This window comes from Argentina silus, assembly GCF_951799395.1.
Source record: "Argentina silus genome assembly, chromosome: X".
Lineage (NCBI taxonomy): Eukaryota > Metazoa > Chordata > Actinopteri > Argentiniformes > Argentinidae > Argentina > Argentina silus.
Window position 1 is genome coordinate 1,697,464 of NC_139653.1, and position 16,237 is coordinate 1,713,700.

Consider the following 16,237-nt stretch of genomic DNA (forward strand, 5'->3'; position numbering starts at 1 on the left):
TTTTTTAAGAGAACACTTTCCGACTTCAGATCATCCCAAGAAGTGATGCGAAACGCCTCCACAACATCAGCCAAAGCACTCGAGGCTTCTTATGCAGTGTCTTTGCTTGTAGCTAAAGCTAAAAAGCCATTCACCATAGCTGAAGACCTGCTGCTTCCAGCCGCTATTGTATTGGCGGAGACTATGCTGGATAAAACGACACAGTTAGCCGCAGAAATGATACGATGGGCACAGACATCGTTGATCAAGTAGTGGGAAAACTTGGCGAATCATTTTCATTTTCACTCCAGCTGTATGAATCAACTGATGTCAGTGGACAGGCAGAGCTTCTTGCTTTTGTGAGATACGTCGATACTGACGACATTTGTGAACGTGTGCTTTTCTGCAAGAGTTTGGAGGGGAAAACAACTGGAGAGGATATTTTTAATGTTGTTAATGCATTCTTCGGTGAAAACGGTCTGAACTGGAGATCATGCACAAGTGTCTGCACTGATGCGGCCGCATCAATGACAGGTCGCGTCAAAGGGCTGGTTGCGCGAGTGAGGGAGAAGAACCCTGATGTGCTGTGGAATCACTGCATCATACACAGGGAAGCATTGGCATCAAAGAGAATGAGTCCAGAGTTACACAAAGTTTTGAACGACGCTGTCAAGATCATTAACTTCATCAAGTCAAGGCCACTTAATGCGCGACTGTTTCGCAGCCTCTGTGAACATATGGGCGCTGAACACACGCAAGTGCTGCTCCACACAGAAGTGCGCTGGCTTTCCCGAGGCAAAATATTTAACAGGCTGTTTGAGTTACGCTCGGAAGTGCGCACCTTTCTGAGAGACCATAGATCTCCCCATGTCACCTTGTTTGAGGACATGCACTGGCTTGCAAAGCTATCCTATCTTGCAGATATATTCAGCAAACTCAACGAACTGAATGTCTCTCTGCAGGGAAAGGACACTATCGTTCTGAACCTGTAAGACAAGGTGGGGGGTTTTCTCAAGAAAGCAGAGCTGTGGAAGAAGGCATGTGTAGAAGGGGATTTCACCTGCTTTCCTCAGGTGGACGCTTTCCTTTCCAATGAGGATGTGGATAGAGCTCCAGTGAAGGCAATAATAGAGGGACATTTGGCCAACTTGACTAGTGGTTTTAATTCTTACTTCCCTGATATTCAAGAGAAATCTGCACATCTGGACTGGGTGAGAAACCCATTTCTCTTGGCTGAAAGCAAGAATATGAAGCTTCCTGCCAGTCTTCAGGAAAATCTCATTGATGTGTCATCTGACCGTGGCCTACAGATGAAGTTTGAGAACTCCACTCTCACACAGTTTTGGGTGTGTGTGAAGAAGGAACACCCTGAGCTGGGAAAGAAAGCTTTGGAGCAGCTACTACCATTTGGATCGACTTATTTGCGTGAAACCTCCTTTTCAGCAATGAATGATCCAAATTAAAACAAAGCAAAGAAACAAGCTATGCCTGGAAAAGAGCCTGATCACTGCAGTTGCCTCCCTGCCACCCAGAATGACTAAACTCATCAATGAAGCACAGGCCCATGTTTCCCACTAAATTGTGAGTATATGCACCCTTTTAATGTTCATGTGTACACTGCCAAATAGAACGCACATACATTATTTATGTTCATTTTCTTTTTTTTTCTCCCAAAAATGTGTCACACCCCCCAGCCCCTCTAGGGGCGCCAGTGCACCTTGTCCTTGTCCATCTTGTCTGTTGGGTTGGTGTTCTATGTGGGCGTGACCAGGCTCTGGTTCCACTGTCTCTCTCTCTCTCCACCTGCTCAATACACACCTTTTGGCCATCACCATGCAGTTATCTACCCTGGCTACTCATCGCTAGATTGTACTAGTTCCTATGGTAGTTTCTAGCCTTACTACGTTGAGGCTTGTTACTACGTTTCGTCGTATTAGCTACTGGTGTTTTGTACCTGTTCTAACTCTGATCTCCCTGTTCCTCGTATCAGATTCCACCTACCCGTCGGCCTGCCTACCTACCTATCCACCAGCCTGCCTGTCCGCCCACCGGCCTACCCTTCCACGCTGCCGGTGCTACCTGCCTTCCTGCCGCCTGTCCACTGCCAGACTACCCCCTACCCTTATCCCCTCATTAAATACCCAAACCTGCTATGCTTGTCCGACTCTGTATTCGCGCCTGGTTCCCCCGTTCAGTGCCTAACAAAATGTTTTGTGCCGGTGAAGTGGGTACTCAGCTGAAAAAATATTTTAAAAAAGGGGGTTCACTAGCAGAAAAAGTTTGAGAACCACTGCCTTAGAGTATACCATTATAAACTTGCTCAGGTGCAACCAATCAACTTCCAGATCAAACACCAGGCTAATTGCCCCCCACCTGACATCAATTGTAGTGGTTTTGATTACTTCAGAATAAAACCAGCTGTTTCTTGAGGATTCCACTACTAGAAGTGCATGGTTCTGCAAAGAATTCACCATGGTTGGAAAAGTACTTTCAAAAGGCCTCCGGGATAAAGTTGTAGGAAGGCACAAGTTAGGTGAAGGCTACAAAAAGATTTCGAAGGCTTTAGCTATCCCTCTGAGTACCGTTCAGAGCATCATTAAGAAGTGGAAGGCGTATGGCACCACCAACACCTTGCCTAGATCAGGCCGTCCGTCCAAACTGGATGACTGAGCCAGGAGGACATTGATCAGAGAAGCTACCAAGAGGCCAAAGGCAACTTTGAAGGACTTACAAGTCTTTATGGCTGTGCATGTGACAACAATCTCACAAGCTTTACACAAAGCTGGCCTGTATGGCAGGGTAGCAAGAAAGAAGCCTTTTCTGAAAAAGTGCCACAGTCAGTCTCGTTTGTGCTATGCAAAAACACACCTGGAAGATTCTGTTGGCATGTGGAAAAAGGTTTTATGGTCAGACGAGACTAAGATTGAACTTTTTGGACTGAACTTTTTGTGCTGTGTTTGGCGAAAACCAAACACAGCACACCACCCACAACACACCACACCTACTGTGAAGCATGGTGGTGGCAACATTATGTTGTGGGGATGTTTCTCTTCAGCGGGGACTGGGCAATTGGTCAGGATTGAAAGGAAAATGGATGCTGCCAAGTACACCCAAATTTTTAAGGACAACCTGCGTCCCTCTGCTAGACAGCTGAAGATGGGCAGGTCATTCACCTTCCAACACGACAACGATCCTAAACGTACCGCCAAAAGAACACAGTGGCTTAAGGATAGAAAGGTGAATGTCCTTGACTAGCCAAGTCAGAGCCCTGAAAATCTGTGGATGGACTTGGAAGATGGAAGAGAGCAGTCCATTGCCGCTCACCACGGAACTTGACTGAAATTGAACAATTCTGCAAAGAAGAATTGGCAAATATTCTCCAATCTAGGTGTGCAAAGCTAGTAGAGACATATCCAAACAGATTGATGGCTGTAATTGCAGCAAAAGGTGGCTCTAAAAAGTATTAAATCAGGGGACTGATGACTTTTCCAACCCTGTTATTCTTATTTTTCATTTTTTATAAATTTTCAGAACTGTTGCCTTTTTTTCATTAGTTTGATGTTGTATGGCTAAATTTTTATTTTTTTTAATGGGTTTTGATTTCAGGCTGTACGACAAATATAGTAACTATTTCAAAGGGGTATGATGACTTTCTATAGGTCTGATGACTTTCTATAGGCACTATAGGCACTGTATATATATATATATATACACAGTTATTATTGTTTTTTTTAAAATGTATATTATTTTTTTAATCCAAAGCAATTTACAGTACAGCGAGTGCATACATTTTTTGTATATATGGTCCCAGCGAAAATTGAATCCCCAACCTCCAAGCGTTGCTAGCGCCATGCTCTACCAACTGAGGACTAGGACATATTGCATATCCACAGAAGGATATATCATGAGCAACTTCCCCGCCAGCTCTGTGGACGTAACGTACCAGCGGTGCATCAGCAGGAGGGTGCGAGGGAGCTGGTTGGACTGCAGCTCCCCATCGTCATCTGTGGAAAAACCAAAAGAGAGCCACACTGTACTATATAGACAACATCAATACTTAACGCATGCCAACCTTTCACTTGTTTTTTTCTTGTGGAGAAATATTGTATCGACATTTGTGAGGTATGCATGTATTTGGAGGCAATGCACTGTAATATCTCATCCTGTGGTATGACTGTTATTCATGAAACATCCTAAATGCGAGCATCTTAAGATAAATTATTATGCTCTCTACTCCATCCCAGAGCAAAGTAACCTGATTATAAGGAACACTATAAGACCCAGTATTGATCCTTATGTTCTACCAAACATATATTGCATTTGTGTATGATATATAGATACAGTTTGATTCGATTTGATTTGCATCTACAGAAGCCCACTTACCGAAAGCCTGGATGCAGGCGTCCAGTAGAGTGTCGAGGAGGGCTGCCTTCCCCAGCGTCGAAGATCCCATGGTGTGGGGCACGGGACGACTCCTCACAGTAGAGACGGCTTCACGCCCTGATGGGCAGGAGAACACATGGCACACCTCCACACCTGGAGGTCAGGGGTCAGAGCTTGCTCCCTCTCTGAACTGCTCACAAGCTCTCTGTGCGGAGAGAAGGAACCGACTGCCATGTCATCAAGCTATTATCTCAATAAACACTGTCTTCCTGTGGTCAGACCTTATTTATTGTCCAGGATCATACAGTTTTTGAACTGTGTGGACACACAAATGAAACTGTCCAGTCACTGCCACATTCATATACGATTTACATGGATGCTTAATGGTTATTCAGAGACTCCTGAGTGAAAAAAATGATGTACTGATGTACCAGATGGCCAGTTCACTGTGTCCCCTCCAGGATCATGCTCATATACAGCGGGTGAAATAAGTATTGAACACGTCACCATTTTTCTCAGGAAATATATTTCCAAAGGTACTATTGATATGACATTTTCACCAGATGTTGGTAACAACCCAAGTAATCCATACATACAAAGAAACCAAAACAAATAAGTTCAGAAATTAAGTTATGTGTAATAATGTGAAATGACACAGGGAAAAAGTATTGAACACGCTTACTGATATTTATTTAATACTTTGTACAAAAGCCTTTGTTGGTAATGACAGCTTCAAGACGCCTCCTGTATGGAGAAACTAGTCGCATGCATTGCTCTGGTGTGATTTTGGCCCATTCTTCCACACAAACAGTCTTCAAATCTTGAAGGTTCCATGGGCCTCTTCTATGAATCTTGATCTTCAGTTCTTTCCATAGATTTTCAATAGGATTTAAGTCAGGTGATTGGCTGGGCCATTCTAGCAGCTTTATTTTCTTTCTTTGAAACCAATTGAGGGTTTCCTTGGCTGTGTGTTTGGGATCATTGCTGAAATGTCCACCCTCGTTTCATCTTCATCATCCTGGTAGATGGCAGCAGATTTTGGTCAAGAATGTCTCGGTAAATTTGCCCATTCATCCTTCCTTCAATTATGTGAAGTTTGCCAGTACCATTTGCTGAAAAGCAGCCCCACACCATGATGTTCCCACCTCCAAACTTCACTGTTGGTATGGTGTTTTTAGGGTGATGTGCAGTGCCATTTCTCCTCCAAACATGGTGTGTATTATGGCATCCAAACAGTTCAGTTTTGCTCTCATCTGACCACACTATATTCTCCCAGTATTTCACTGGCTTCTCCAAATGTTGTGCAGCAAACTTTAAACAAGCTTCAACATGCTTTTTTTTCAGCAATGGAGTCTTGCGTGGTGAGCGTGCATACAGGCCATGGCGGTGGAGTGCATTACTTACTGTTTTCTTTGAGACAACAGTACCTGCTAATTCCAGGTTTTTTTGAAGCTCTCCACAAGTGGTCCTTGGCTCTTGGACAACCCTTCTGATTATTCTTTTCACTCCTCTGTCAGAAATCTTGCGAGGAGCACCTGATCGAGGCAAATTTATGGTGAAATGATTGTCTTTCCACTTCCGTATTATGGCCCCAACAGTGCTCACTGGAACATTCAGAAGCTTAGAAATGCGCCTGTAACCAATGCCATCGTTATGTCTTGCAACAATTAGGTTGCGAAGGTCTTGAGACAGCTCTTTGCTTTTACCCATCATGAGATGTGTCTTGTGTGACACCTTGGCAATGACACCTTTTTGTAGGCCATCAGTTGGGACTGAACCAGCTGATATTAATTTGCACTGACAAGGGGCTGGATTGCTTTTTAATTACTGATAGATTTCAATTGTTGTCTTGGCTTTCCATGCCTTTTTGCACCTCCCTTTCTTCATGTGTTCAATACTTTTTCCCAGTGTCATTTCACATTATTACACATAACTTAATTTCTGAACGTATTTTTTTTGGTTTCTTTGTATGTATGGATTACTTGGGTTGTTACCAACATCTGGTGAAAATGTCATATCAATAGCACCTTTGGAAATATATGTACTGAGAAAAATGGTGACATGTTCAATACTTATTTCACCCGCTGTATGCACACAAGTATAGGCACGCACGCACGCACGCACGCACGCACGCACGCACGCACGCACGCACGCACGCACGCACGCACACCATCTCCACCGGGAGATATGCAGGAGATGGGCCATTTTCTGAGAACTCCCATGGCAGTCATCAATTTGTAATGACGTTCTGATGTGCTCAGTGCGTGATATCACCGAAACAGCTCATGATTCCATACAAATTACATAACAGTCTTCTGGCCCAGTGAACCAGACAAAGAGCTATCTCTGTGTACCAGGGGCTTGGTTGAGGACTGGTTTTATGTAATCAGAATACAGTGGTTTCTCTTTCTACATCTGATGAATATGTGATTGTCACTACTTATGCCAACACAAAGGTTCAGTTAGACACCAAAAAGAGCCTTTAAGGAAATTATTTTAGGTTTTTCTAGACTTTCTAATTAGATTTTACGGCGCAACAATACAGCCAAATACTCCAGTGGTCAGGATTTCAACTGGTCGCCTGTAGTAGTGACATCAGTGGTGGCGTCATTGTGAGATTCTGTCTGCTTGTGGTTGATTGTGGGGGTTGGTGGTAGTGAGGATCAGACATACATTATCAGATAGCTGACCTGAGCCATAGAGCTGAATAAATCAGCCACTGAATGAGGATTAGGACTGTATGGTTGGAGCAGGAGACCAAGTCCCCAGGCCATTTGGAACTAGTTAATGGTTCTGTGCATAATCTGTCGCCGTCACCTTGGTGAGATACACACAAGACGTCATCTGCAGGCCTTGTAATTGATTGTGTGACACTTATGTCAATATCAGCACTGGGGTAATTGCTGGTTGGTATGTGTTTGCAAGGACATTACTGAGCTCCTCACCTATAAACATAGTTGATAAGATCATGGGCATACAATGGATGTGTTACTGACTAGTATGTGTCACCTACTGTTTCTAATTAATCTTTGTTAGTGTGCGGTTGGATTACATCCATGGCCTTGACTGAAGACAACCTTTCTTAACTAAGGCTTGGAGAAGAATATAAATCAAGGCCTAGTCTTTGATTGCATTGGTGACCAAACATTCATAAAATTTGCTTTCAGATGGAGCTCTTGTTTATTTACTTAACAGTCCAGCAAAATATCTAGTTTGGGTTCAAATTTGTGGGTTGATAAGTACATGAAAGCAATTCAAAACATTTTTGTTGCAAGAAGAATATTCAATGTGTGCAAAGATATCTACTAAGATAATCTTTGTTAAAGATTAAAAGATATGGAGCACTAAGTTAGCCACACAACCTGAAGTAGTCATGGAGCTTTTGGGACAAATACATACTGAAATTGACATAATAGTATAGATATTGATTAAAAAAAACAACTGATTGTCAATATTCTATGCAGGAGGAGGAGCAAAGACGTCAGACAAACACAGTGGAAATGTTGAGTGTGTCTATTACATTATTCCCCAGCTGATCAATGCACTGCAAAGAAACAGCTGATGCCTGGAGCCTGAATGGAAACCATAGCAGATATGCCCAAGCTTGTTCCGCTCAAGCAATTATATTAATAAGCTCTTAAAGGGCCCAGCAGTATTGTGACAACAGATAGGCTGTTTCTCATGCCCAATAGTTTTCAATGGTAAGCTAGAAGACATATTCTTGGAGCCACATTTTACAACTGTAAATGTATAGCTATAGCAAGTCCTCAGACACCCACTCAACAGAGTAGGATTTTTTCTCATTCCGTTTGATTTTCTTCATTAAAAAAAATGTTCCACTAAGAAATCATCTATTTTCAGTCTTATGAAATATAGTTGATTTCTACCTCCTTTCCTGGGCATTTTACAAAGTACAGCTTCATATGCAGCTACCTACAGCTGAACACAGGTTCAGTTCCAAAAGCCTGAATCCAGACTCACAGGGTCCTTCTTCACTGCACACCTCTAGACCAGCAACCACAGAGACGGTGTTTTACAAGAACAAACCTCATCCACTACTACACTGATTTCATGTGGTCATTTGCAGCTGTGACTGCATGCGTGGTGAAATTGGATTTCATCGTCAACTTTAGGAAGCTGCTAAATCAGAGCATGAGCTCATTTAAGGTCAGGAGCCTTATAAACAATGAGGCGTACACAGTACTGGCATTTCCTACACCCCCTAGCTTTAAAAAAGGGGCATCAGCAGCTTGGTCGCAGTGACCACAGACTGACTCCATGTGGCGTGTTCTGCTCTGACCACACAGTCCAGAGGCTGTCATCAGCAGTCCTCTCCGAAGAGACAACAGGCTTCGCTATGTCTAAAGAAAAGTTTACCTAATGATTGGAGATGTTATGTCCACAGATGATGACCCCAAGTCATCCTGGATAATTAACAGTCCTACTGTATATCTCCGTCTTAAGAACTTAACTCTTATTGTTAAAACCTTGCTTAACATTACCGTAGTATGGGGCAGAGTTTCTCAACCATTTAATGTCACGGGCTGGTCCTTTTGTCTCATGGATTTGTCTCATCTGTTCAATCGTCATTTAATTTAATTTCAATTAATGATATATACCCATTGATTCTCAAAGAATGTGACTTACCTAAAGAATGTGACTTACCTTAGTATACTAAGAACAACAGTTATCTTTTAGTCACTTCGGTTCGACCCCTCACTATGGGCCACACACTCTGTCTACCTATTCACTGAAAACCCCTATTCAGTCACACCTGTACAGGCTGAATCACTCTTCACTTGCTGACTGTCTGAAGCTTACCATAGTGTGTTTTCGTAGCAAGCTACAACTTAGCTTAACTGTTCCACTGAAAATTCTCCTGGGGTGTTAGGGTATAACAAAGAAGAACGGAAGAGCACGCTGATTTTGGTAAGCCACGTTGTGTTTCCCCTTGTGCGAACCTGCTACTCTCCGAGTTATCAAACTAACACAGGAAGGTTGTTAGCTTTGTGCTCATAATTCTGGAATTCCAGAATTATTTGAACTCTTGCCAGGTCAACGTTAATTCCTCAAGTTATCTTATAACTTGCTAGGTCCCTTGTATAGGCTACAGCTAACACTTGGAAGGTTGGCTAGCTTCGAGTGTTTGTGGATACGGACCATTTGAGCCCTTATCTAGCTTTGACAAAGTACATTTTCCTTCCCTCATGCAGGAAATATTATATCCCTGTTGGAAGGAAGGTTGGCTAGTTTGGTGTCCGTAGTTTTTGGACTACTAGAGCCCTCACTAGCTTTTTTGCTTTGCGTGAACAGAGCTAGCACCCTCTCGTTAGCTACTGTACTACTAACTTCAGGGCTACAGTATATAGCATTGCCGCCCCCTATCAGGCAATATCTTCTGCCATCTTTTGCAGCACTATTTTGATCTGTGGGCAAGTGCTATCTCTCAAAAAAGATTTGACTAATTTTGGTTGTTGCCTCCGCTACGGCATAGTTTGTGTGTCAACTTCCCTAATTACCATTGTGTCTCTTGTTTTCTCCCACAGAAAACACAGCTCCGGTTTCGGCCAGATCCGAGAGACGCAATTCTGAGAAGGCACCTCCCCAGTGAGCCCGCCAAAATGGATATGGTTGTGCCTTGTGGAAGTTGGACTTACACAAAGCTAGCCAACCTTCCAAGTGCTAGATGTCTGCCCATCGTGCCTTGGTTTAATTCATGCACTGTCTCATCTTGACTCTACGTTCTGCTAGCTATGCACTCTGCTGGGTACTGAGGTTCTCGAATACAGAGTCATTCTCCAGTTGACATCTCAAGTGGAGTCTATAGCAGCCTGCGCAGCCAAGCTAGCTCCCTCGCTCACTGTCATTCGCCGACCATGCGGGGCTGTCCTGCCCCCCAGACTGCGATGTAAAACGGAGAGTGTGCAGTTCACAGCCTCGACCCTGCCCACATCAGCCCTGTGGCAACTGTGGTTCCTCTGCCCACAACTCAAAAGCCCAAAATTGCCCAGCAAGAGGTCAAATGTGCAGGAATTGTGAAAAGCCCAACCAATTTTCCAAAGTATGCCATTCTGCCCCTGCTTAGATGCAACAACAACATGCACAAACGTCCTCTACCATCATTCACAATGATGAGTGGTAATTAAGACATGCACACTGATGATTGAAGATGTTGGCTTGCCCCTGCTCCTAGACACGGGGGCAACAGTGTCCCTACTCAACCTGGAGACCTACAATCAGTTTTTCACCCACCAACCACTGCATGCCCCCTCCACCACTCTCTGTGGCTATGGTAGCTCTAAAATTAACCTTGTAGGTTCGGTTCACCTGCTTGTGAAGTATGGTAGCAGGGTGCTCCCGGCTGCTCAGTTCCGTGTATCTCACCTTGGTGCCAACCTCCTGGGACTCGACCTATTTGGTAACCTATGCTTCTCCCTCCTGAACACCTGTGGCTCAGAGATCCTCACCGTCACCACTAGCACAGCAACACTGTTTGAGGGTTTAGGCTGCCTCACCTCCTTCACACAACAGCCACCAGTTGACCCCGCTGTGAAGCCGGTCATTCAGCCGATACGGCGTATTCCTCTGTCTCTTCGTGACAGGGTGTCAGCAGAGCTACAGCGCCTCCTGGATGTCAGCCTGGACATGACCACACCTTTGTGGCGCACATTGTCCTTCGTACTGGTTTGGAGACGGTGTGATGTAGACGGGTACATTCTTCTGTTTGTACCAGTAATTGTAATTGTAATCTAGGTTCACTGAAGGAGATGAGAGAGACCCCTCGTTGCACCTCTCATGGTGAGCTTGCGAAGAGTGGTTTGCAGAATAAATTAGCGAGCTATGCATGAGCCTTTATAGGCTGGGACGTGATTGAATAGGGTTTTCAGCAAACAGGCACACAGAGTGCGTGTCCCATAGTGAGGGGTCTCCCTAATCTCCTTCAGATAACCTAGGTTACATACGTAACCCCTAACTGTTTGTAAACAATGTATGAGCAAACAAACAATGAAATATGTTGAAAAAATAACATTTATCATGAACTATTAGTCCTTGCAATTGAACTCTGACAATGAATTTGTCACATTTCTCCAGACCCAGCATTCAACTTTATACCGAAAAAAAGTTGTGGGCCACCCATTTGACTGAACAAACACGCACACGCACGTACATGTGCACACACACACATACACACACGCACGCACGCACGCACACACTCGGAGTGTGTCACTCCCTGAATGTGAGCAAAGCCCAGCAGTGTCCACTTGGTGACAGAGAGTCTCCTGGTTTGACAGACACAACTCAAATCCATTGTGGCAAGACCACATTGTTCTGCTGACTTCCAGCAAAAAACCCCACAGCATTTCTACTCCAATTCAAACAACAAAAAATTCAACAAAGTGGTATGAAATACACAACAAAGATGTTTGAAATGAGCCTCCTCAGCCTACCCGACTAAATACACGTTGTAACAGTGTCACAAGAATCTCATAATCACCAACATCATTGTCACCAACATACTGAATATAAACTCATATGAATAATACTATACAATCTTACCCAGAAAAGGCATGGCAATAATGTCAAGCTTCTGTACTGTATGTCCATAGATCATCAGAGATCAAAGATCATTCTTCCGATGAGGCATCCTTAGCTTAGATGCAGTCGAATAGTACTGCAGGCTGCCACTGACTGCAGCGGAGTGAGTCCCATGGTAGAGTGCACTACACTGGCCCTCCTCCTGTTTGTAAACACAGCCTGAAGCAGTGGTACACAGCCCTCACATGTGACCCCACACTCTAGCAAATGAAAAGAGCTCTGCTTTTAGAAACACACACACACACACACACACACACACACACACACACACACACACACACACACACACACACACACACATACACACACACACACGCACACACACACACAGACACAGACCTGGAGTGTGTGAGCCATGTGTAGAGCAGAGGCACACAGACAGACACAGACACAGAAACACACACAAAGAAGATGAGGCAGAGGCAGATGTAGCACACAGGGCTGCAGTGTGTCTCAGTGATTTGGCAGGAAGAGAGCAGCAGCTGTCCACTAGAGCCATATGTTGTTAAGAGAGAGGGTGTGTGTGTATGTGTGTGTGTGTCCACGCATGCCACAGCCAGTCACATGTGTCTCGTCTGATCACTGAGGAGATAATGGCCTCAATAGTGGCCTGGAGGCCTGTTAATCCCACCTACAATAGCTGTAATTAGTGTTGCTAATGGTGGCTGAGATCACCTTTACGACGTGTTTTTAATTTGGTGATTTTCTGCAATGCACCTTCATGCCGTCATTTACTGTAACCTTTGGATATTCATTTGTACAACCTCCAGATATCGAAAACTTCTATATATGAAGTGTGCAATATGTATGGATATTGTTATCACTGCATCTAAAAAACAATAAAGCATTGACATAAATATCGATGGGTAAGAATTACTGTAAGTTTATGTGTTACAACCCAGCTCGTTAGGGTTAGGGTTAGGGGAAAGGGAAGCAACATAGAACCAGATGGATTGGTAAATTAAAGTTATTTTATTTTTAAATAATATATATAATAATATATATAATAAATCATATATATATATATATATATATATATATATATATATATATATATATATATATATATATATATATATATCAATTATATATCTATATAATTGATTTTTTTTAAAGTAAAAACAATAACAATACAACAGGCAAAACTACAAAGGAAAAAGGGCCTGCGGGTGCTGTTCAAATCAAACAAACAAATATAACCAAAAGAGAGCTATAACTAAACCATCTTTCTTTAAACAAAACCAAAGCAAAATAAAACCTCACTGTCCTACTACAGCGGTCAAAACTTAAATACATTCAAAACAGCCACCTCTGCTCTTCGTGAGTCTAAACAAAAGAATCTACTAGGTGTGGGTCTGTCAGTAAAACAGAATTATACCTGGCCCAGTTTTCTAAACAATAATCTAGTGCCTTGTTCACAGTACACAACACGAACCGAATCATCCAACATTGGATGTCTACTAACAAAGTCTCAGAATGGAACTGCTCAACAATACACAGCCCCCTGACTGACAAGCTGGCCAAACTTTTATGCTCCCGGCGCCCGGTGCAGATAGATGCGCTGGACGGAATGATTGCTCCAATCAGGATCCCCGATGATGCCAACCATGAAGTGGGCGGAGCCTCCGAGCCCTGGAGCACACAGCCTGTTAAACAACCAAGAGCGAAAGAGATAGACACGGGCAGGCTTCGGCTGCGGCCGTAACATTATGTCATATTTAGATTTGTTTTGTGCAGATTTTGCAGAGCTGTTCTTGGGCTTAAAATCCCTTATTCTACATGCAGTGCCCTCCATTCTATAAGTATTGGGAAAGAGGAAACATTTTGTCTTCTTTTAGTTCTGTACTCCAACAATCAAACAATTACTATGAGGTCAAAGTAGAGATTCTCAGCTTTACATTCAATGTATTCCTTTTATACATAGTCCTCCTATTTCAGGACACCAAAAGTATTGGAAAATTGTCTTGACAGGTGTTTCTGGTTAGTCAAGTGTGTTCCGTCACATCATTTGTGCAGGCATAAGAGAGCTGTCAATGTCTAGTATTAATTCTAGGCTTAGCATTTGCCTTTGGAGTCTGCTATTGGTGTCTATCAACATTAGGACCAAAGAGACGTCAGTGAAAGTCAAGGAAGCCATTATAAGGCTGAAATATCAGAATCAATCAGAAACATAGCCAAAACTTACCAAAATCAACAGTTTGTAACATAATTTTAAAAAGAACAAAACCACTGGTCAGCTCAGTAATCTCAAACAGGCTGGTAGACCAAGGAAGACTTCTACAGTGGATGACGAACAATGCTCACCATAATTAAGAAAAAAACAACAACTGACAAATCAGAAACACTCTCCAGGAGGAAGGCGTGAATGTGTCAGATACTACCATCCGCAGAATACGTCACCAGCCAAACTACAGAGGCTTCACTGCAAGGTGCAAACCACTAGTTATCCTAAAAAAGGATGTTACAGTTTGCTAAAAGTTTGCTCTTGTGGACAGATGACAAATATTATCATGTACCAGAGTGATTGCAAGAGGAAAGTTTGGTGATCTGCCCAAGATTTATAGAATACCACCTCATCTGTGAAACATTGTGGAGAGGTTGCTATGGTTTGGCATGTATAGCTGCCACAGGAACTGACTAACTTGTCTTAATTGATGATGTTACTGCTGACAGCAGCAGCAGAATGTATTCTGAAGTGTACAGAAACATCTTGTCTGCTCGAGTACAAGTAAAGGCCTCCAATACAGTGTATAGGCTGTATTATAGGTATTATAGGTGTATAGACAAGTCAATATTCAGATGTCTTGAATAGTGATGTCACGTAAAGCTGTTTAAGTCAAAAGCACCCTGGTAGTAACCAGCTGTCTAAAAGACACTGAATTTGAATATTGACCAGATAAATGCCGGCTAAAACTCTACAACCAAATACCAAGACTACGACAATCTCAAAGTACCTTTTTGCAAACATATCTATAACCAAATATCTTCTACAATCCCCTCTACAAATCGCTGTTAGCCGCACAGACAGAGATGTAAACATCTTTTTAAAAATAAAATAAAGAGTGCACAAGGCTCCTCACGTGAGTGACCTGAGCCTCCACATCCCCCTGGAGGTCCTGGATCAATACATGGATCAGTTCTCCATTATGTGGTAATCAGGTAGTCACACCTCCCACCCACGTCTCCAGCCTTCACAGGCAGCAGCCGTGATGCCTCCTCCGTAGTACTGCACACAGACTCTAGGAAGATATTGAGCTTGTTTTACTTCAAAATTGAACCTGACTAGAACAGGCAGGGGCAGTGTATCTGTGCAGTCCCAAGTTGGAAAATGAAGAGCAATTCTGACTGCATGGCTTGAAAACATGGCAGTGACAACATGACGGCTATTGGAATCCTCTTGAATTCTCTTATTATTCTCTGAATAATCACCACATAACACAACCATCAACTGAAAATATACTGTATGTGCAATCAATACATCTCTCAAAAACCATAATGATGTATATCCTACCACAGTCTACATATCCTGTTATATAGGGTTTTTCAGGTACACGTGTCAAGAAAGCATTCATGATTGGTCATGAAAAGTGCCTCCCACAATGAAGGCGGTTGCTACTCCCTGCAGTCTGTGAGAACTGACTGCAGGGCTGCACAGTGCCTCGCTCTAAAAACTGAGCGAGCCTCAAACTCATGACTCTCGTAACTTTGAAGCAGTCACATTTTTTAGCAAGTCGGACACATTTTATCCCCATCATACAACAGGTATTGAAAGTCCCAGACACTATCATTCCAAAGAGGATTCCTGGCTTCCTCCTCCTTTCTGCCACTTTCTCATACTTTGTTAGCTTTGCTGACCTATTGGGACTGGATGGGTGAAAGCAATATAGCGTAAACTAGGCGAAACAAAAGCAGTTGCCAAGATCTATTCATCCAATACACACTGTGGAGTGAATGAGGGCAGATGGGAGGGAATTACTTTCTGGAATGAAATGCAGCGCTGCTTGATTCCATAACGCCACTCATATTAGAATGTGTAAAGATGAGAGATGTGAACATTGTATGAGATGAGAGATGTGAACATTGTATGAGATGAGAGATGTGAACATTGTGTGAGATATAAACCTTGTATAAGAGATGTGAACATTGTATCAGAGATGTGAACATTGTATGAGATATAAACCTTGTATAAGAGATGTGAACATTGTATGAGATATAAACCTTGTATAAGAGATGTGAACATTGTGTGAGATATAAACCTTGTATAAGAGATGTGAACATT

The 16,237-nt window shown here is 42.9% G+C and overlaps 1 protein-coding gene across 1 annotated transcript in view; it reads right to left on the reverse strand.

The window, feature by feature from the left end:
• The window catches only part of rasgrp3 (RAS guanyl releasing protein 3 (calcium and DAG-regulated)), a 46,866-nt gene that overhangs the window by 19,374 nt on the left and 11,255 nt on the right, over nt 1-16,237 (reverse strand). The window contains exons 2-3 of the mRNA XM_083694839.1: nt 4,363-4,567; nt 3,877-3,983 (exon numbers count right to left, since the gene is read on the reverse strand). Of these exons, the coding sequence (XP_083550965.1) occupies nt 3,877-3,983; nt 4,363-4,432 (177 nt within the window). The 5' untranslated portion in view covers nt 4,433-4,567. The remainder of the gene's footprint in view (nt 1-3,876; nt 3,984-4,362; nt 4,568-16,237) is intronic.